Below are 20,052 nucleotides of genomic sequence, written 5' to 3' on the forward strand. Positions count from 1 at the left end.
TTACGGATTAGAAGACAAAGAGTCTACTTGGATGGGTCAGACGCTCTCGGCACCCGTCCTCAACATTTCAGCATCGTGGTTGCCTCCAACCAGTGCTTACTATGGCTGGAACTGGACCGACCCTCGTACAGGCCAGCGACCCTTCGATGAAGTGTCTCGAGCGGTTTACGCAGCTGGAAACGAAACCTACTCTCTTGATTATCTGAAGGCGAATGGAAGTTGTCAGCCCATGAGTGACCCTGGTTTCAGCGCTGATTCTGTCCGTGAAAGCTACGAATGGGGCTTCTCATATCTTCAGCTGTACATCTTGATAATTCTCTTGCTGGTTTGGACGCTCTGTCTTGCCTATATGTGGCTTAAGGCTCGTCTGACGATGCGGATGAGGCGGAGATACGGCGTACCAAGAGGGTACAAGGGCGTTTTAGAGCTCTCCGACGCTATCCGAAAAGAACTCCAAGAATGCAACCCCGACGACCTTTCTCACGACCAACTCTACGATGAAATCAAAAAAGGGTTAAAAGGTGGGAGAATTGCGCTTGAAAAAGCAGATACGCCAGAAACCTATGACCTTTTGGGAGGGGCATGGGCATACTGCAAAGATGAAAAATGGTGGATAATCGCTATACTGAGCATGATAGGACCCTGTGCGGCGCTTTCCTGGGTCGATGCTTCCTTTGGATGGTGGATGCTCGTTCCGGTAATTTCCATGACGCTTGCAGTACTTGTTGGCCGATCGATGGGGAGTCGATTGGTTCTCTTTCTCGCCGGCTGCAGTCTGGGAACTATCGTATTCTTGGGAGCATGGTATGGACCAGGAAGACATGATCGGCCTAGGTATTAAGTCATCTGGGGTTACCTTTACAAAAGAAAAGCTCCACCCTTACAGAATGCCTCGCTTTACTTAGAAGCTCAATGGGGTTTGCCAGTGACCAGGTAGCACACTTGCTCCACGCTTCATCATCGAATAACATTCATCAAAGAGAAGATTGACCTGGTCGGAAGCTTGCTTTGCATCATTGCAAAGCCATGGTCATCGCATTTAGGCCTCAAAAGTAAATCGTCATTATTCATCTACCAAAATACGCTAAACAGGAGAAATATGTGGATTAATGTTTGTGCTGTTCGCCCTTGTGCTATTCGCCCTTGTGCTGGTTGGGGATACAACCTCGCTGAAGCCTGAGATCTGTTTTTGTAGTGTTACAGGACTCGGGACCCAATTTTCACTCAGGCCAGTGTCTTTCCGCTGAGCAGGTGGCGGATTTGTCAGCGGAGTGACGACCTGTGAATATGGTGAAGTGTCTGCAAGCTCGTAGCTTTCGCATGGCTCTTCGAACTGTCTGTAATAACTGTCGTTCTCCCCTTGTACGGAGTTCTGTCGGGGCCACTCCGACTTGTATGCTGGAACCGGCTCTGCCAATTCCGCTCGCTGTTGCGAACCAAAATGTCGTCCCAGGTCGCCTTCAAGCTCCATATGTGCGCCAGGGTTTGCGTGGTTGACGTTGGTGAAACCCGCAAAGTTGGTGGTAGACGACCTGGAATCGGGTGCATCGCGCTTCTCGTTGCGGGGGATGGACCTGGAGGCATCTGTAACTTGTGTTCGGGGGTTCCTTTTACGGTTCTTCAGCCAGAACCACAGCCCGATAAAGAAAACAACGGCGGCAGCGATTACTACCGGCACGGCAACCTTGAGACCCAGTGATGATGTGTTGGTAGTGGCTGTTGAAGTGCCGTTGCATGCTGCTGTAATGTGATCAGGCAAAGTTCCGTTGGCAACTTGCGGGCTGAGCCAGAAGTTCCCCGCATTGTAGTCAACGTGGAGGTAGTTTTGTGAGAGAAAGACACCTCCCAGAAGGGTGATGTTCTGGCCCAAGTCGCTGAGTCCGGATGAGACGGTAGTGTCGATTCGCGTATTGTTCAAAACCGCGAATTTCCCACGCGAATCGGTGCCGCGGACATGGTGGACAAGCTCGTAATGCGGAATAACAGTCGTGTAGCCGTTGGACAACTTAATCGTCAGAGACCCCAGCAATGGCTCGCGGTCTGCAGGGAACTCCGAGGCGTCGAAGGCCTCCCCGTCAGAATCGATGTGGTTACCGAGCTTCTGGAATCTGTCAAACACAGTGGGCGTAAACGTGAAGCTGTTTTGAACGGTGTCTATGCACGCCGCTACTCTGACACCGGGGTCGGAAAGGGAGTGGTCGCCGTCCTTGTTCGTCAGGATGATATCGGAAATAGTAACTTGCAGTGGGCAGGAAACCGGAGCGTTGGCTCCCCACATCGAGAACTTGGTGACTTTTGAGTCGTCAAATCGAGCCTCGTTAAAGCCACCGACAACAAGCTGGCCATCGCGAGGATATAGCTCGGACGTGGAGCCATAATCAATGCTGAAGCTCCCGGTGGGCGCAAGCTTGTTTCTAAGGAAGCTCTCGAGGGTCGAGGAGTTGGGCCCGAATGCCACAGCGCTCTTGTTCATGGAATCGTAGTCGGCCCAAACTTCAAAAGGGTACCCAAAAGCCACAGCCGGGGCGTCGGTAAAGTTTGCAACATCATACCCGTGTAGCACTGTTGTGTCACCGTCATCGGGCTGTGCATCGACGGTCCTGTTGGGAGTATTAGCAAATAAATAGGCATAGGCGGAAGTCTGCGGTGCCATACGTCACATTCCAGTCACGAAGGCTGATAACTTGGCTGAAGGAGCCTCTTGTTGTGTCATAAACGCTGCCAGAAGCTCCTTGGCAGCCAATAAATGCGTATGTGTTGTTGTCCGGGCAGTCCAGACTATTTCTCACTCGCGTGTTATTTAAAATGGTAGACATTCGCATGCCTTGCAACTGGCCACCCAGCGTGACCTTTAGGCCACGGTTGGCGCCGATGCCATTCGGGAAGGTGACGTTCTAAGACGACACAAACAGTCAACCATACGCCACGACCATACAAGAACAGACGGAAAGAAAACAGACATGATGAGAAGAGGTCGAATGACTCGTGAGCTTCTTACTTTTATGGGTAATACTAATGGGTCTGCAGAATTGGAGCAAGTGTCGCCCGCGAGAGCGAGTTGAGAAAAGATGCTGGCCAGCAGGAGCGCCGCCCAGGGCGTTGAAGGTAACATCACGAAACTTCGCGATATAGAAAACTGTTGTGTCAAAGCATGGCGGGCAGACGGCCAAACCGAATTCATGTTACCTTGTGGTTTTGACGGCAGTGCGCCCCTTTTGAAAGCTGTTGTCTACCCACCATCCCCGGGCACGTTGCAGTGTGAAGGTGTTGATACCCTGCAGACATGCCAGGGAACCTAGCCGAAAGGGGGAGACGAAACCCACCGGTAAAGTCCTTTATTATTAGAAGGGGCTCACGATTGTCCACTGCTGCAACTTTATCCCCGCTTTAGCGACTTGGAGCGATTGCGACTTGCATAGTATAGGAATGCACTCTCTTAAGTGTTGTGATCCCTCTGTGTCTCGATCAAACTTCGAGGGTTTCTGGGGAAATCTATAGACATGCTGTCAAAGGCCATGCCGAATTGAAAGCCAAGACCATATAGCACACCGTCGTGTCTCACTTTTTGCTGAAGTGTTCGGACGACTGAAACACAGATGCACGGTAATTGTTGATGTCGAGGAGTGTACTAGTCATGAACCATGTTCGAAGCACCACAACTCCTGCGGTGCAACTTCTTTGGCGCACGGGCGTCATAGTAAGATTAGGGTCGTATTGCAAGCACCGGAACAACCCACGAGTGCCTGGCAAGGCGTACATACCTTGTCTGGTAACGATGGTTTTCCGCGATCCGGCGCTTCCAGCGAACCGCTCTCACCGAGACTGACGCTTAGACAGCCCTGACATGATCTGCGCAACGCCCTCGTACAGATGCCGCGATCAGCATGTCTGTCAAAAGGAGAGGTTGATGGATTGCGTCTCAGTTATGTTGCATGAAGCTGGCTAGATCCCGCGAACAAATGTTCATAAGGCTACCACTTTTCGCTCTAAGACACTATTGTTCATGGGTCAATACCGTCCCATGTCGAGGTCTACTGGTCGCGCACCGCGGGCAGACTTGGAAAAGAGTGACGCCCCTTGCCATGACCGGGATGCCTTTTGCTTCGCTTTCGGCAACCCTTGCAAGTTGTGGGGGGTAAATCGTTCCGCCATTGTGCCAACTGTTCGGGAAGAGACCTTGATCTGATTCCTTTGCCCCGGTGAGATCTAAAGGAATTCCACCACAACATTACGAAAATGACCCAAAGAGGGAGATTTGGCGGTCCAAGCAATGTTGATTAGGCGCGACTTGCCATTTTGCTACACTTCAAGCGCCTGGACCGTTGCGCCAACAAGGATGGGCGATGACACCCTTCCCCGGATCGTTCCGTGACCATTGCTTAGTCGATCAATGAATAGTTGTGATAGTATTATATTTTCAAGAGCATGAAATTAGCGTCCTGGTTGTTCGAGAGCATAAAAACCGAGTAAGTGGGCTTATGCAGTAAGGATGGCATGCAAAGTTCTACGACGATACATCGCTCGAATCGTTGCGAAAACTGGTCAGGTATAGTCTGAAATCGCCCAGCTCAGGACGATGCAATAACAAGCTCCTCACAACTTACTGTTTCAAACCTGCCTAACATACCTACGTCAACCCACTGAGTCCTTCACCGTATCAAAGAACGGCGCCAGGAAGCTCGGAGGGCAAGTGACAAGATTAGCTTTGACGTTTGCCATCGACCCATTTACCCTTCCGATAATATGGTACGTAACAAGCTTGGTCCATAGCCTATCTCCTTCGGGTGGACACGCCGGTGGAAGTGAACGGAGCAACACGTGAGTACATAGTATGCTGAGTGTGGGGATCGAGTCTTTGCTACCGAAATGAGATTGGAGCGCCAAAATCAGCTCCAACTTCGAACTAAGCGAACTTGGCTGCCAATTGTACTTTCTCGTTGCCCCTTGAGGGAGAATTCCACGTGGTCGTGGTCGCTAAGACACGTTCCGCGCTGCAGCTCTCGATATGTACGCTACGACGCTGGGTCATACCTACAGACCATGTAGTTCTACTTTAAGAGCGAACTCCTTGTCCGTAGGCCTTTTGAAGTGGCTGGGCATGAGCGCATGAATGTCGACTCTTCTAGACTTCGCGAGGCGAAACTTTCAGTGGCGGACTCCTCAGCAAAAAGTATGTATTATAGACCTGGATTTTTGGCCCCAACCCAACCATTGGTTTCTGATCACGGAAATCTGCTGCGGCTCAATGGTCTAGTGGTATGATTCGCCCTTCGGGTTCTATAACAACTCTTACGCCCAGCGTGAATGGGCGAGGTCTCGGGTTCGAATCCCGATTGAGCCCCTCTTTGTCGTGTTTTTTTCACTATACCAACATTCAGCATTCACCGCACATACGTGCAAAATTTTTATCTTATTTTTTTTGGTTTACGGTGTGACGATAACAGAGTGCAGACCAATTTCGTTTCTTCATGTCTTGTATCCGACTTTGGCCCAGTAAAATTCCCGATTTTCATTCACCGAACTTTTCTGCAAGTGAAAGGCGTTACTTAATGAAGAGAGTTGAGTGGCATGAGCCTAGGTGTGCACAAATGGTCGCAGTCGTAGAACGACAGCCTGTAATTGTACCTCATGGATCATACCTCTGCCATTTGTAACTAACGGTAGTACTCGTGGCAAAAGAATGAGGTCGAAGCCTTGGTGTCGTAGTGTCATAGGTCTATTAACTCCCGATCCAATGACTTTTCCCCCTTTCATTTGCTTCCTCTTCAGTTTAATATTAAATGTCAAACTACTGCAGCGAATATTTGTGCAGTTTTCTGCTTCCAGAAGCCACTGTACTTTGCTATATGCCGATTCGTTGACCCACGATGTTCGGTATCGTCTTGCAGGTTCTGACATTACGAACAATTCGCAAATATTGAGTAGCACTTCCAACAAAACAATAACGTGTACTGAAGTCCATGGCCGGTGACTCGGTCAATGGTAGCATTAGTAACCAGTTAAAGGGCGTTTCCTAAGGATGATGACCTTATACAGCGCACTCAGTGCTGGGGATTACATCATTGCAGCCCGTGGCACACAACGTCATCGTGACTACGTCGGTTTCTCTGATTTTAGGTTCTCAACAGTCAATCAAACTTCCATAGAATTCTTTTCCTCATTTTACGTGGTAACTTCGCTGCAACTGTTTACTTGTGACCCACGAACGCAAAAATGTCTGCCTCGAAGTACTTTGCACTAAATCCGGCCAAGCGAGAAAGACTCCTCCGCGAGGTGATCCAAATGCAAGAACCCGCCAGCCTTCCTCTCGGCAAGCAACATGTACATCCTCGCGGAATCTCTACGGGCGATGAGGACGCGAGTGTATCGTTTGTTGGAACTGCGACGACAATCCTTGAATGGCAGGGCATCCGCATCCTCACGGATCCAAACTTTCTCCACGCTGGCGACCACGTTCATCTGGGACCTGGCGTCACTGCTGAGCGGAAGACCAATCCCGCTATCAACCTCGAAGAGCTCCCACCTCTGGATGTAATCCTTCTATCACATTACCACGAGGATCATTTCGATCGCATGGTAGAAGACTCACTCAATCGCAACTTTCCCATCATCACAACCCCGCATGCGAAGAGTTGTCTAACCTCTTCTTCGGAGAAGAATGAACCATTTAAGAATGTTTTGGATCTCGACTTCTTTCAAGACCTTCAACTCGACATTACGCGCTCCGCTTCGGAGTCACAGGACAAGCATCCAGCTATCAAGGTAACGGGCATGCCAGGCAAGCATGTCCCGCCTGGACCTTTGTCCACTGCGAACGACTTCTTGCAAGCTGTGCCCCCAACGAATGGCTGGATGTTGGAATTGGGTTACTGTCCCAGTCTCGGCTCACAAGCCAACTCTGCAGCATTTAAGGCGGGCTATCGGGTTTACATATCTGGCGACACGCTGATGGTCGACGACTTGAAGAAGATCCCTGAGTGGCTCAACAACGAGCGCATCGACCTGATGTTGGTTCATCTTGGGGGAACTACGATTCCTGGCCCTTCAATTCCGCTGCTGATGGTTACTATGGATGCAAAGCAGGGGATGCAGCTCATAAAACTGGTTGACCCCGATGTCACAATTCCTATTCATTATGATGACTACGATGTATTCTTGTCGCCATTGGAGGACTTCAAAAGGACGGTTAATGCAGAGGGAAAGAAAGACAGAGTTGTGTACTTGGATCGCGGGGAGCATTATCGATTCAGAGTTAGAGATGAAAGCAACTAAACAAATAGTACGACAAGACGTGAGTATTTCATGTCAAAGATGCGTTCATCTGTATACAATCAAAATGTTTTGGATTCATGATCGTCAACTTCCATTAGCCGTCGTCAGTGACCTGTACCCACTGTTGGCTAGCTTCTCATCAACACTGGCAGTGAGATGAACATCATCCCTATTCATCGGTTCAGGGCACTCGACCAGAACTACCCCTGGTTTGTCTTTTGGTTTGTTGTCAATAGTAAACTGACTCTCCTGCCTTCAACTTACAATCTAGAAAGTAATTGGGCTTAAAGGAAATGTTCGTGCTACCAGCTATGATTTCCCAGCACTCTAACAATTAGAATACATCGAAAATATCACCTCTTACTCCTCGTATCTTTGTACCACCCCGTCTGCTTTCATATTTCTCTTAAGCCTAGTCTAACCATTCTAGGGCTTCTTTTACAGATGCGTTCGTGTCAAAGTGTATCATGACAATATCAGGTCTAATTTTTCGAAGCCATCTCTCAAGTCTACTGTCCTGTGGAGTATTTGGTGCAAGAGGCCGCCGTGACCATCATTGTCACCATCAAAGTCGAAGCCACTGTCAGTCGCGACCAGGGTTGCAATAAACTAGTGTGTGTAATCTTGCTCTTTATGTGTCCCGCACAGCAACGTACGGTAATACCATTGGGTTATCCTTAGGATTCGCAACTGTAGCAGCTTGAAGGTGCATACGAGAAACAAGATTTGCGGATGACAGGCTGGACGATCAGCAACCGAACTTCCCAATGCCAAACTCAGACCTTTCCTATATCTCAGATAGGCATGTCAAATTGCACATCAGTGCAAACAGCACAACGTGACAGGGTATTGGCATAGCTCAAAGAATTACTAGGAGGAAGCTGGTTACGGCCCTCACTCTTGCGTTCATATTCTTCAACCTTTTAGCAACCCAGCAATGCAAATAGATTACTACTTGGTGTTATCGACATAGCAAATGATGGTTGCAGTTGCTAATCTTCTACCGTGCGGTCTTCCATAACTTGTTGCCACTGTGCGACTGTGCACGCCTTCATGTCCTTTGAAGGCCGATGAAACTACACGTTTGCTCCCCCGAGACAAAATATTGTTGGACGATGATCACTAATGGGGCTAATGTGCTATCTGGGCTATTTATATTCGGAATAGTACTATGGCAAAGAGGCGGCTGCTGGCACCTGATACATCAAGTATGCCTGTTCACCAACTCATATCTGTCTGACTCGAACAATCCTCTGTACTTGCAAAGCTGAAGCAAAAAGCAACAAATCACCCGCCAATCGCCTTGAAATGAAGCACAAAACCAGGTATTGACAGTCGCTACTACCGTTTAAATGGTAAATCCATCGTCGTGCGTCTGGCCCGAGCTCAGCTGGTCTCCCGATTGCGAGTAGATCAGATCCTAGTCCGGGCGCAGTGCGTGAAACTTCTTGCCATATTTTCTCGATCTCGTACTGGTCGGTCAGGGAACCGTCTCCTAGGCGTCAGTTGATTGAGTTTGAATGTTAGACATAGACGACAACTTACACTCCTCAAAAAGACAGGGCTTGTTTGCCTTGGCGCAAGCCTCACCAATCGATTTGATTCAGCCAGGTGATCATTTCTTCAAATCACCATTCCCTCGTACAACCGATCAGCCTAACTAACTCCTGTAGACCGGTATTTACAACGGTTCGGTTACATGTGGAAAGTACCGAAGTCAAGTGTCTTGATGCCGAGATTCTTAACAAAGTCCGTGGGATGACCAACCTCATGCCTTTCTTTTCCGTAGCTGCAACAACTGCATCAAGGCACTAGAGCCCATTGGCAGGCGTATTGATCTAAGGCCCGAAAGAAGAAAGGTACTGGTACCAGACCTGGTTTCTGCTGGGAATGGTGTTGACGTCGTTGAAGCCCCACACGCGGAAGATCTTGAATTCGGAATCGCGACATTGTTCATGACGAGGTCAATATCACCATTGTTTGTCAGGAAAGATATCCAGTATGAGTTGATGCTGGCAGAGTACTTGGAATGACCATCAATGGTGAACTTTGTTCCACTTGTCGATGGGAGGTGTGCAACCTGCTTGGAATCCGCAGCGGCTAGGCATCGAACGAGGGCAAAGTCGGCCAAGATCGACAGGAGTGAAAGCTTCATGGTCCACAAGCGTTTTAGTTTCCATGCTAGGGAGAAAATATGAGACGAAGGAGAGCTCCGTCGGCCCTTTCGAAACCGTTTACATCCATACCACAAAGAGCCGGTCACTGGACACAAACGTTATGTCTGTGAAATTGAAACCCATGAAGCCAAGTTGAGCCCACCGGCACTTCATTTGAAAGACCAGGAGCCGTACTATAGTAGACTTTTAGATGTTCCGGAAAGTGATCGGCTGGTCGCCTGAGCATTTCTCCATGTTTTTAGGCTGCCGAGGCTTTACAAGACTGATCTGGCCGCAGAGGGATGATTGCCGTGGAGTCTTTTTTGGTGGTTTTTTTTGGTAGTAACGTGGGGTCAAGGGTAGGCTATCTTCGGCCGCTTTGTCGCAACAAAGTGTCGTGAGTCTAGCGAATGCTTCAGGGTCCAGAGTAAATCTTCAGCCGATCGTCCGGCGCCGGTGTAGCCCAACTCGACATGCAACGTGAGATGCAAAACTTTATCGAGAAAACTCGCTGTTGTAAAGGCCGTTGAAAAGAACGAACAAGATTGGTGAGGCTGAGATAACGTTGTTCTGGATTTCTTCAGGATGTGGTCTCTTGCGGACTAGAACATCAAATATGAGTCCTACTGGTCTTAGATAGTATTCCACAGTGTTCAAGGCTCCTACACAAGAAAGTAGATAGCTGTATCCTTTTCGAAAGATTGCGCATTGCATCAGCGATTTGGTACGACTGACGGATACGATATGTCAGTATTGTTTGCTACATGTACATCCGTCTTGTCATGCTCTAATGAGACAACCGATAGTAGTAATGGCAAGGTTCGACACTTTGTGTTCGAAAAGAAAGAGTATATACGCTGAACGGAAACAAGTCGGGAAAAGGACTGGCCAAACTTTTAGGTTACGTTCTGGACGATTTCTCCATATGTTTGGGAAATGTAAATCATAAAAACATAGCGCAACTGTGTATCTTATGAGTACTGCCTTTTATTCAATTCTAGGAATCTTGCCGTGTGGCAAACAGTCGTTGCGGTTAAAGAGCATGTTACCTAACATACGAAAGACGACTGCAGTTTCTTGGACTGACCAAGTAGTCTGCATTTCGAAAAGTGCAGACAATGCCATAATGTTTAGTGTCAAATTATCCTAGTATTTAGAAACCCCAAGTGACAGAAGAGCACCGTTGGGCGCTTCTCGATTCCATATCCAAATTCTCAAAAAATTTAAGATCTCTATGCTTCATTTTGTACCTGGCTACTGACGTCATGACCCCAGGTGCTGTAATGTTGTACAATGACGCTAGCTTCATACAGAAACGACTCGAGCATTCAAGAAGGGCGGCGATGTTCAAATACAGAGCCTAACCATTGAGATCTTAACCATGTCTTCACTAAGATTTTTAACTTTAACTCCTACCCACACCAGAAACAAGCTTATGAAACCTCAATGTTGATCTGTGACCACAAGCTTCAATCTAGCCCCGCTGTGGAAACCTGACCCACTGGTTTAGAGCCTGATTCGGGGTAAAGAGACTTCAAGACTACGTACTTCAGGCGAATGCAGTATGAAAGTATCTTATCTGGTCTAAGTCTTGAGATGTAGTTGTCCTTTTAAATGGCGTAGGAAGATATGCCAGCATGGCTTTTGTGGCGGTCTAACTGTGAGGACAGATATAGTTTGGAATAGAGGTACGTGTATCTTTTCTGTTACATATCGGAAAGATTACATGCCGCCCAACTCACCAAGGGTATGGCTTCTAGTAGTCGAAACATTCAGATTTCGCTTGCGTTATGGAACACTACAATCGAGTCGACTCTGACAGCTAACGCCACAGATCTCTAAAGATACGCTTTCCTTTGGATCAATATCGCAAAAAAGAGGCTGAGGTCAGCAGCTAGCCCCAGGAATAATATTAAATGCAACATTCTTTCTTACCTGTGTGTAATTTGATATCAAGTGTGTATGTCTTCGCGCTTAAAGTGAGAGCTCGCAAGCTCTTTAGATATACTGATGCTTCGGTTAATTTGTAAAACTAACTTCATCAAAGTAAGGGGCATTACCCAGGGCAGTCCGAGGTTCTGGCGTGAGATAAGAAAACATAATATAAACCCGTTCGGTGGCAAATCATGGCCCTAAAGGCAAAAGCACTTACATATTGTACCCAGTGGTGAACAATGCTCCAAGGCAAGAGGTTTCTGCATCTATGTGCAGCATTGAATTTTGCTTGACTATTCCTCTAAGTCCTGTCTCAAGAATCATCCAGTCCGAAATCCACCTAGTAGTTCTAGGCTAGGCAGAGCGTAATTACGGCATAATCCCATCGGCTCGTAGAATTATCTCACTGGGCTGCCTGAGAGCACAAGTTCTGTTAAGTCTTATCGCGGAAGATTTGGTTTGATCTTATGCTCAGTCACCTCGATAACCGACTGGATGGGTCTAGCATCTACTCGCTACTACCTGTATGGTAGCAACTCATGCATACGCATTAAGAGATGGCCAAGCTGCCTTTGAGTTACTTGCGGTCCCCTACAGTAGATTCCAAATCACCACGAGCCTATTTCTTGTGAGGCGCAAGCAAAAGCTAAATAGCCAGTCAATGTTACGTGGCATACATTGAACTCCCGTAGGTTCCCGGCAGTCACATCTTGCTCCTGTTACCATCACGCCTCTCTATCCGATCGGCATTACGGCCGCTGCGTGAATGTCCAGACGATTTTGGCGGCAAGATTCTATAGGCGAACGAGGCAGTGCGCAACCGCAAACTTCGTGTGTCGCCGAAAGTAATGCGTAGCGCATCCCAGGTGATTGGGTATGGATGATGTCTCAATTATGTCCTCATTATCGGCAAATGAGGGGATTTACAAACTTGCAAGTCGGAACCCACGGTCTTGACGGGCGCATTTCTACGCCTGACGATCCCGCAGCTGGGCGATGCTGAACTCTGCATCGCAGATCTCGCTTTCGATCGTTGGGTCATAACTTAAAGATTGGCGATTGAAAACCTACGCACTGAAAGGTAACGGTCCAGAGGTTCTTGGCACAGTAAACTCTCAGCGAATGTTACGACGACTTACATGCTCCTGAATGTTGATTGGTGTCTCCCTCCACCTCGCAACGGGAGATGTACGTGGCCCGCGGAGATCAGACCCGCGCCTGCTGCCATTTCCAGCTAGTCGGGTTTGCTTCGAGTCTAAATCTGCTGAAACCTTGCTGGCGATTCAATTGCAGGGTCTGTCGGTCTGGTGTTTGAATCAGCAGGTACACTCTGCGGAAAGAATAAGCGCTGTCATCCTGAACGACGTGCGGACGGACATTTCGGATTCGCTACCGAAGGCCGGCCGTTGCCTCACTTTTGCGCATGAACTCAAGCTTTTTCATCCAATGCTATCCGGAACACACCTAATCTGAAGGTATACAAGCCAAACACACGGACTGGACAACATGGAGGCCGCCGCCAAGACTACAGTCAACGAACACCACGCCAGCGAGCCATACTCATGCCTTTAGCCTAGGACGGACGGGCAGCCTCGTTTTCGGTCATCAGCCTGGATGGCGGAGATCGAATTGCAGGACGACAATGTACCTGGATTGAATCCGTCTCAGACCACCAACTTAACTTTATCGACCCGGTTAGACTTGTTCGCTAGTATAACAAACAACTGCCTGGCCTAGTAAAGATGATTATAAAGATGAGCTTCATTCACGGTAAAGCTCAAGTATTAAAGGCTCGGTGCATTCCCGTCTCACCTACTTTCTCCTGGCAAGTCGGGTTGTGGGCTACCACAGGATAAAACTTCTGTTCTGTCCGCCGTCCACCCATTTGATCGAAATTTCCGTTCGCCATGCCCTCTTTCAAAGTTCTATTGGTATCCACTCTCGTCTCTGGCATACTTGCCGCTCCTCTCGTTGCTCGCTTCGAGAGTGGCGCGAGCGCTGCTGTTTTTGATGAGAATCCACGTACCTCTCTCGAAACTCGTGCGGAAGGCGGTGCCGAGGAACTCGTCGATATTTTGCCTCGTGGCATCGAGGCCAGCAAAGACTTTGCTGACATCAACATCCACAAGGAAGAGGCTGATCAGGACTTCAGCAATGGTCTGTACATTCGGGACACTGAGACCTCTCAAAACAAACAAAGTTTCGATGCCCGGGATTTGAAGGAGGTCAGCGAAGTCTACTCCGCCTACCAATCTCGCGAGATTGAGGCCAATGAGGAAGTCAACGATATTGAGACCCGCAACTTGGAGACCAGTGAGGACTTTATGAGCATTCAGAGTCGTGACGAAAACCGAGACAAGTCCCGTGTCGACAAGGAGAAGAAGGAGATCCAGGAAATCCAGACTTCGCAGAGGGATCAACAGAAGACTTCCAAACAGAGAGAGGACACCCAACGCGCGGCTATTGATGTAACTCGCCAGGAACAGAAAGAAGCCACCAACTCCCAACAAGAGGAGAGGGCCAAAGCCGAAAAGACTCGAATGCAGAACGACCTGAATGAGATGAAGAAAGACGATCAAGCAGCCAAAGCTCGCCTTCAACGTGAAAAGGAAAAGGAGAAGGAGGAGTTGGAAGAAGCAAAGCGGGCACAGAGGGTCAATAGCCGGGTTGTAGATGCCCTGATTCGAGGCCCCTTGGAAGCTACAAGATTCCCACAAAACAGTCGGAAACCTACGACAAGGACTTTGCGTACAAGAAACCCGAGGTTCAATCAAAGAACTACGACGATGATTATGCGAGGCAGAGGGCCGACGTGCTGGCACAATATCGCATAGCTTACTACAATAAGAACACCTGCGGCGATAGGATTCAATACTTGCAGGTGGAACGACAGCGGCAGCTCGACATAATCAGCCAAGCTGAATATGACAAGCAGCAGAGTAAGGCGCGTGTCATCGACCTTCAGCAACAGAAGATTTATAGTAACGACAAGAACGCAATCGACGACCAAATCCGGGCAGAGGAGTGGCGGCAACAAGATGCAGACCGCAGGATTATCGAAGCACAAAACACCAAACAATATCAAGACCAGTTAATCAAGGCGGACGAGCAATGTCGCGCGCAGGAGGATGCACTGATCAGGGGCTACCAGGACAAGAAGAATAGGGAGGATGAACTGATTCGCGAGCAAGAGCGTCAGAGGGAACGCGATCGCTTGCGTGACAAAGACGCCGAAAACAGGCGTCTCGCCAAGGAGGCCGAGGACAGACGCCTCGCACTTGAGCGCGAAAAGGAACGTGATCGCCTGCGTGATAAAGACGCAGAGAACAGGCGTCTCGCCAAGGAGGCCGATGACAGACGCCTCGCGCTTGAGCGCGAAAAGGAACGTGATCGCCTGCGTGATAAAGACGCAGAGAACAGGCGTCTCGCCAAGGAGGCCGAGCAAAGACGACTCGAGGAACAGAGACGCAAGGAACTGGATCGTCAGCGTGACAAAGACGCAGAGAACAGGCGTCTCGCCAAGGAGGCCGAGCAAAGACGCCTTGAGGAACAGAGACGCAAGGATTTGGATCGTCAAAGGGACAGAGACGCCCAAAAGAAGCAGGAGGAACAGAGACGCAAGGAATTGGAGCGTCAAAGGGACAAACAGCGCGATCAGGAGGAACAGAGACGCAAGGAATTGGAGCGTCAAAGGGACAGAGACGCCCAAAAGAAGCAGGAGGAACAGAGACGCAAGGAATTGGATCGTCAAAGGGACAAACAGCGCGATCAGGAGGAACAGAGACGCAAGGAATTGGAGCGTCAAAGGGACAAGCAGCGCAATCAGGAGGAACAGAGACGCAAGGAACAGGCACGTGAACGTGATAAGCAGCGCAATCAGGAGGAACAGAGACGCAAGGAACAGGAGCGTCAAAGAAATAATGAACGGAAGAAGAAACCTGGTAAATGAGGTTATGGAGCATGTTCCAGGGCTTCAGCTCTATGATGGTATGAATGACATTGACTTGAGTGTTTGGTGTTTGGTGTCTGACGTCTAAGTTTTATTGTCATTTGAACCTTTGGTCAGTTGATAGTCCTGATAGTGAGGTCAAAAGTGATGTTTGCTCATAACATTGAACAGTGACCTACTGATGCATCTGTGAGGGCGAATGTCATTAAGAAATCACTGTCTGAAAATGAACAACAAGAATGAGAGGCGAATTTGAACCGCAAATATCATTCCATGCAATCGCTATGATTGCTGGTCAACACACGAGATACGCCGCTTTTCATTCTCTAGCAGATCGAGGAGTGCCCCCTCTGGCACATCATCGTGGTCCATAAAAACCTCCACCATTCGAAGCCCTGTTCCATTCAACAGCATATCCTCATTGAACACCTCCTCTAGTTCTCCCCAATTTCTTGCCAATCGGACGAACGTCTCTGGGTTACCTCCAAAAAAGGTGGGTGCCTGTAGATAATGCCAACGCGCAACATCGTTGTATGGCTGCTTTAAGCCATGAATACATCGCTCAATGGTGTACCCGTCGTTGTTGACGAGGAATATGATCACGTCCAAGTTGTGACGAATCATGGTTGAGACCTCTTGAGCAGTCATTTGAAAGCTACCATCGCCGATGAAAAGGATCGTGTGTGCGTCCTTGATATTGTGGTACTGGTCCGATTGAATGAGTTCCCGTTGAGCCAGAGCAGCGCCTTGCGCAGCTGGCAACATATATCCAATGGAGAGCCAAGTAGCTGGGGTAAACAGTCTGGTATGGGCTGGCAGAGGCAACACTCGACAGCCATGACCAGAAGTGCCAGTCTCTCCAAGGATAACGTCTCCAGGGCGGATGATATTGGCTACGAGGCGCCAGAACTTGGAGTGACTTATTTTCTCCTCTCCTGAAACTTGCGAGAACTTGAGTTCATGATCTCGGGGGAGGTCTGGGTAAGATGTGTACTGATATGGTTTAAAAACATCCAGTTCCTGAAGTAGTGAAGTGACTACGCTCTTGGCAACCACGTCACGGAACACCTGTTCGGCCACCTTCACTTGTTTGTCATAAAAGAGCACTGAGACGTCTGTCTTTGGAATGCTCGAGAAGGCAGATGTATTTGTCGAGCTGAAGTGGGGCCCGAAGCATAAGACAAGGTCTGCACTGTCGACGAATGTCCTTGCAGCTTCTGTAGCAAATTTGCCTGAGTATACGCCATGGACATTCGGCAGAGTCTCATCAATCAAAGACTTCCCAAAACCACTGGTCCAAGTAGGCCAACCTGTGATTTTGACCAATTGGTGCACCTCGTCAATAATCCCAAGAGACCTTGTCTCCCCGTCGACGAGAATCATTGGCTGTTTCGCTTTGCGTATCTTATCCAGGATCGTTGCCACGGCGGCCTGGGTTGCTGCAGTTACCACGTGGTCTGGACTCCGGATAGGAGACTGTAACTTATAGGCCGGGACGGGAACAGCCACCAGGTCCTGGGGAAGTTCGATATAGACAGGCCGGCTTTGAATTAGGCACTGCTTCAACACCTCGTCAATTTGGTCTGGTGCCGACAGTGCATCTCTTAAGTCCGCCTGCGCCACGGTAACGTGGGCGTGCATTTGCGCAAACCGCCTGTAATCCCCATCGTTGAAACCGTGGTGCAGCATGAGCCGGGCCTCTTGTATGGCTCTCGAGGGTGTGCCGACGATGTGAACGACTGCTGCACGTTCAGCGTATGCACCGGCAATAGCGTTGATAGCCGAGAGCTCGCCGACGCCAGAAGTCGTGATAAGCGCCCCGACGCCCTTGATGCGAGCATAGCCGTCTGCTGCGTATCCCGCATTGAGCTCGTTAGTATTTCCGACCCATAGTAGTCCCGCGGGCTTGACGTAGTCGAGGAGATGCAGGTTGAAGTCGCCCGGTACACCGTGAATTGCACCTATGCCGAGCTGGTGTAAGCGGGTGAAGAGGTACTCCGCCAGTTTCACTGTGGATGAAATGCCGTCATGAGATTGAGCCATTGTGAGGTGTGGACTAGTTTGGATGCACATAAGAATGAACACTAGTTCTGGGGACGACGAGAACTCTCAAGACTCAGGGAGCAGATTGGGGTTGTCGTTGGCTTTTGTGACTTCCCCTCATCTTAGACCGAGAATCACGGGTGTGTATGACACGCCAACATTTGTGGGGCTCCTGTCCTGTTCACTAGATACACCCACGGCATGCATCGGTACATTTGCTAATCCTTTTTTCTGCATTTATGCTGACATGGACACATTTTAGTCGACTCACACAAAGAAACAAAAACAGTCTAGAATCTGAAGTGAGTCCCAGTGAAGCACTCGAGGTCTTCCGATTGGGTGAACTTTTGGAGTACTGAAGCAACCAAAGTATCGATGTCATAATACTCCTCCAGCATAATAACGCGCATTTCATAAACAAGCCGAAACTCATTTCCTGTCTAGTTACACTAATTCGAAGCCTGCCAGCTATCGAGACCCAAAACGGCCGCAACGACCTGCAAAAGGCACCGAATTTGATTAATATTGGTACAGGTTGAACCGAACCTTGAGCACTTTCGCATAAAACTCGTTGTTGGTAGAAGTCGTGAACTTTGTGATACGTTTGGCCAGATAGCAAGATCGTATTCATTCCCTGCAATATGGGAGACAAGGCCGTCAGTCTCATACCGAACTCGAACTACAGTGAGGCGGCAATCCTCTGAACTGGTTGGTAATGTCACCGAGGACATCAAATTGAGTTACATCCTCCTTTGTGCCAACTGGCAGACTTGCTTGACATGTGACATGTTGGTCGTTGTGTTTGTGCAACTCTACATTCCACTATGCCAGCAACGAGCCATGACCCGTCCTGCTGGCTTCGGTTTGACTTATTTTCCTACCAATAGTTCAGGATTAGGTATCCGATGCTTCAGCAAAATGGAGTCGACAACGATTCACAGCGGAATCGCTGATGGGGGAATCGACCTCTTTGAGAGATTCTGTAAGCGACACATGCGCGCGAAATAAAGGAAGAACTGGAGAGAGAAAATCCGGGACGTGAAGGTGATCTATCTTGGAGGAAGGCGGAGATGACGACGTTGTATTAAATGTGTTCGTGATAGTCAAGCGCAAACATCGCATCCGCCAAGTCACTCCATTGTATTCATAACAGGTAGCCTGTAAACAAGAACAAGGATGAGCTTGAATCAACGAATATCACGGAATGGGAGATGGCATGAGAACACTCTTAGGGTTTCCGCGTAATCTCGTACGCGCTCACTCGGGTGACAAAAATCAGCCCCGGGATTTGTATGTAAGGATATAGAAAAGCGGCGCTGGTTTTTGTCACCCGAATGGCGCTGTATTTGCCATGACGGTCCAAATTGTCTGGACATGATTTGGGTGAATCGCCCCGTCAGAGAGGTTCAAATCACTCCCCACCAGAAGTCGACTAAATTAGTACAAGAACATACTTCGGTGGGGCTCCCTACCTCGGAGAACAGATTTGCGCTTCAGGCGGCGATAATGTTGGCGATGCTACAGAGCTACACGATCAGGGAGCGTCTGTTGCAGTTTAATCTCGAGACACCGAACATCACAATGTCCTTAAAGCGGTGAGTTCAAAACCAGGATGCACGCCAGTGTGCACAAGAATAACACAACAGTCGGCTGGACGCTCTCCGGAAGTGACCAAGGGCAAGCCGCACAATAGTCGCAGACGGTATGAGAGATTTGCTATCTGGGGTGGGCGGTTCAGTCGATCGAGACCCGCATCGCGAGAGCTAGTTCTGATGTGCGGTATGCGTGGCCGCAAACGCGTGGGTTTCTTCTCCCAGTCCTGTGTCTATCCTCATCTTACCAGTTGGTTGCTTAAGTTGCATCTCGCGGTCAAAGAGTGCCTTAACTCTGAGGGATCGACGGATGCGCGAATTTACTACGTACTATGTACATACATAGTATCTTAGCCCGCAACTGTCAAGATTACCAAAAGGTGATACTCAGATTAAACTGTTGGAACCACCGAGCATTGATGGTAAAGGTTCGAGCTAGGAGATTCTGGAACCGGTCGCAACCGAAAAGTATATAACCTAGGTAGGGACGGCAGTCAACGACTGAAAAAATCGGATTACTCGACAGTGCTCCAGACTCTTCTCGAAACTTCTCATCCAGTTATATGCCGCTCTGAGCCCATCCGCTTTCATTGACTGGGTGGAGTGGACGAGAAACAAAAATAAACATCAAGGTTGTTGTTGTCAGGTTGGCAACTGGGTACGTGGGATGAAGTGGAAACCAGTCTCCATAGAAATCCCATATTTCGTCCTAACATGAACGACTCGGGCAGGAGATCGTCCAAGCAAGGCCTTTTAGCCTGAGAAGGCAGTGATTGGCATCAGGCCACAGACCGGGGCCGCAAAAGTAAGGAGAACAACATTTTCATCAGCCGCGCAGCTAGGAATGGGTTGCACCGAAAACATCCAGCTATTCTCTACCATACTATTTTTTCCTCGGGGCACCTACGTGTAGTAGGGGCCTTTAAAAAGGCAGCGCGATGACGATCGCGTGTGTTCTAGCAGCAAGCGCACCAGTCACGGGCAATTCGCCTCTAAGCTATGCGTCAGCCGAGCGCTTGAAGGCCGAATGGAGGTGCTAGAGATTGACCGGAAAAGCACTGCTGGAAAGCTTTTTGGCAGATGTGCAGTCTAGGTAGCCTTGGCT

At 49.0% G+C, this 20,052-nt stretch overlaps 4 protein-coding genes and 1 non-coding gene across 5 annotated transcripts; 3 read left to right on the forward strand and 2 right to left on the reverse strand.

The window, feature by feature from the left end:
* Positions 1-1,067: 1,067 nt before the first annotated feature.
* Positions 1,068-2,653, reverse strand: ColSpa_01173 (uncharacterized protein; the record flags this gene model as incomplete). Its single annotated transcript, XM_049267385.1, has 2 exons — positions 1,068-1,084; positions 1,348-2,653. 2 exons carry the CDS (start codon positions 2,651-2,653, stop codon positions 1,068-1,070), a joined length of 1,323 nt encoding a protein of 440 aa, XP_049123342.1.
* A 2,586-nt stretch (positions 2,654-5,239) lies between these two features.
* On the forward strand, positions 5,240-5,341 carry ColSpa_tRNA_029. The gene is made up of 2 exons: positions 5,240-5,275; positions 5,306-5,341. It is a non-coding gene; the product is annotated as a tRNA-Pro (tRNA).
* Positions 5,342-6,213: 872 nt separating this feature from the next.
* ColSpa_01174 (UPF0173 metal-dependent hydrolase) lies at positions 6,214-7,272 on the forward strand (the record flags this gene model as incomplete). Its single annotated transcript, XM_049267386.1, has 1 exon — positions 6,214-7,272. One exon carries the CDS (start codon positions 6,214-6,216, stop codon positions 7,270-7,272), a length of 1,059 nt encoding a protein of 352 aa, XP_049123343.1.
* Positions 7,273-8,967: 1,695 nt separating this feature from the next.
* Positions 8,968-9,427, reverse strand: ColSpa_01175 (mannan endo-1,4-beta-mannosidase A; the record flags this gene model as incomplete). The annotated part of the gene is given in 2 exon segments (XM_049267387.1): positions 8,968-9,061; positions 9,072-9,427. Coding segments are annotated over 2 exon segments (450 nt in total).
* Positions 9,428-13,270: 3,843 nt separating this feature from the next.
* Positions 13,271-15,312, forward strand: ColSpa_01176 (uncharacterized protein; the record flags this gene model as incomplete). Its single annotated transcript, XM_049267388.1, has 2 exons — positions 13,271-14,017; positions 14,086-15,312. The coding sequence occupies 2 exons, from the start codon at positions 13,271-13,273 to the stop codon at positions 15,310-15,312; spliced, it is 1,974 nt and encodes a 657-aa protein (XP_049123345.1).
* Between the last annotated feature and the right edge of the window lie 4,740 nt (positions 15,313-20,052).

This window comes from Colletotrichum spaethianum (genome assembly GCF_022836535.1).
Source record: "Colletotrichum spaethianum MAFF 239500 DNA, contig02, whole genome shotgun sequence".
Taxonomy (NCBI): Eukaryota; Fungi; Ascomycota; class Sordariomycetes; order Glomerellales; family Glomerellaceae; genus Colletotrichum; species Colletotrichum spaethianum.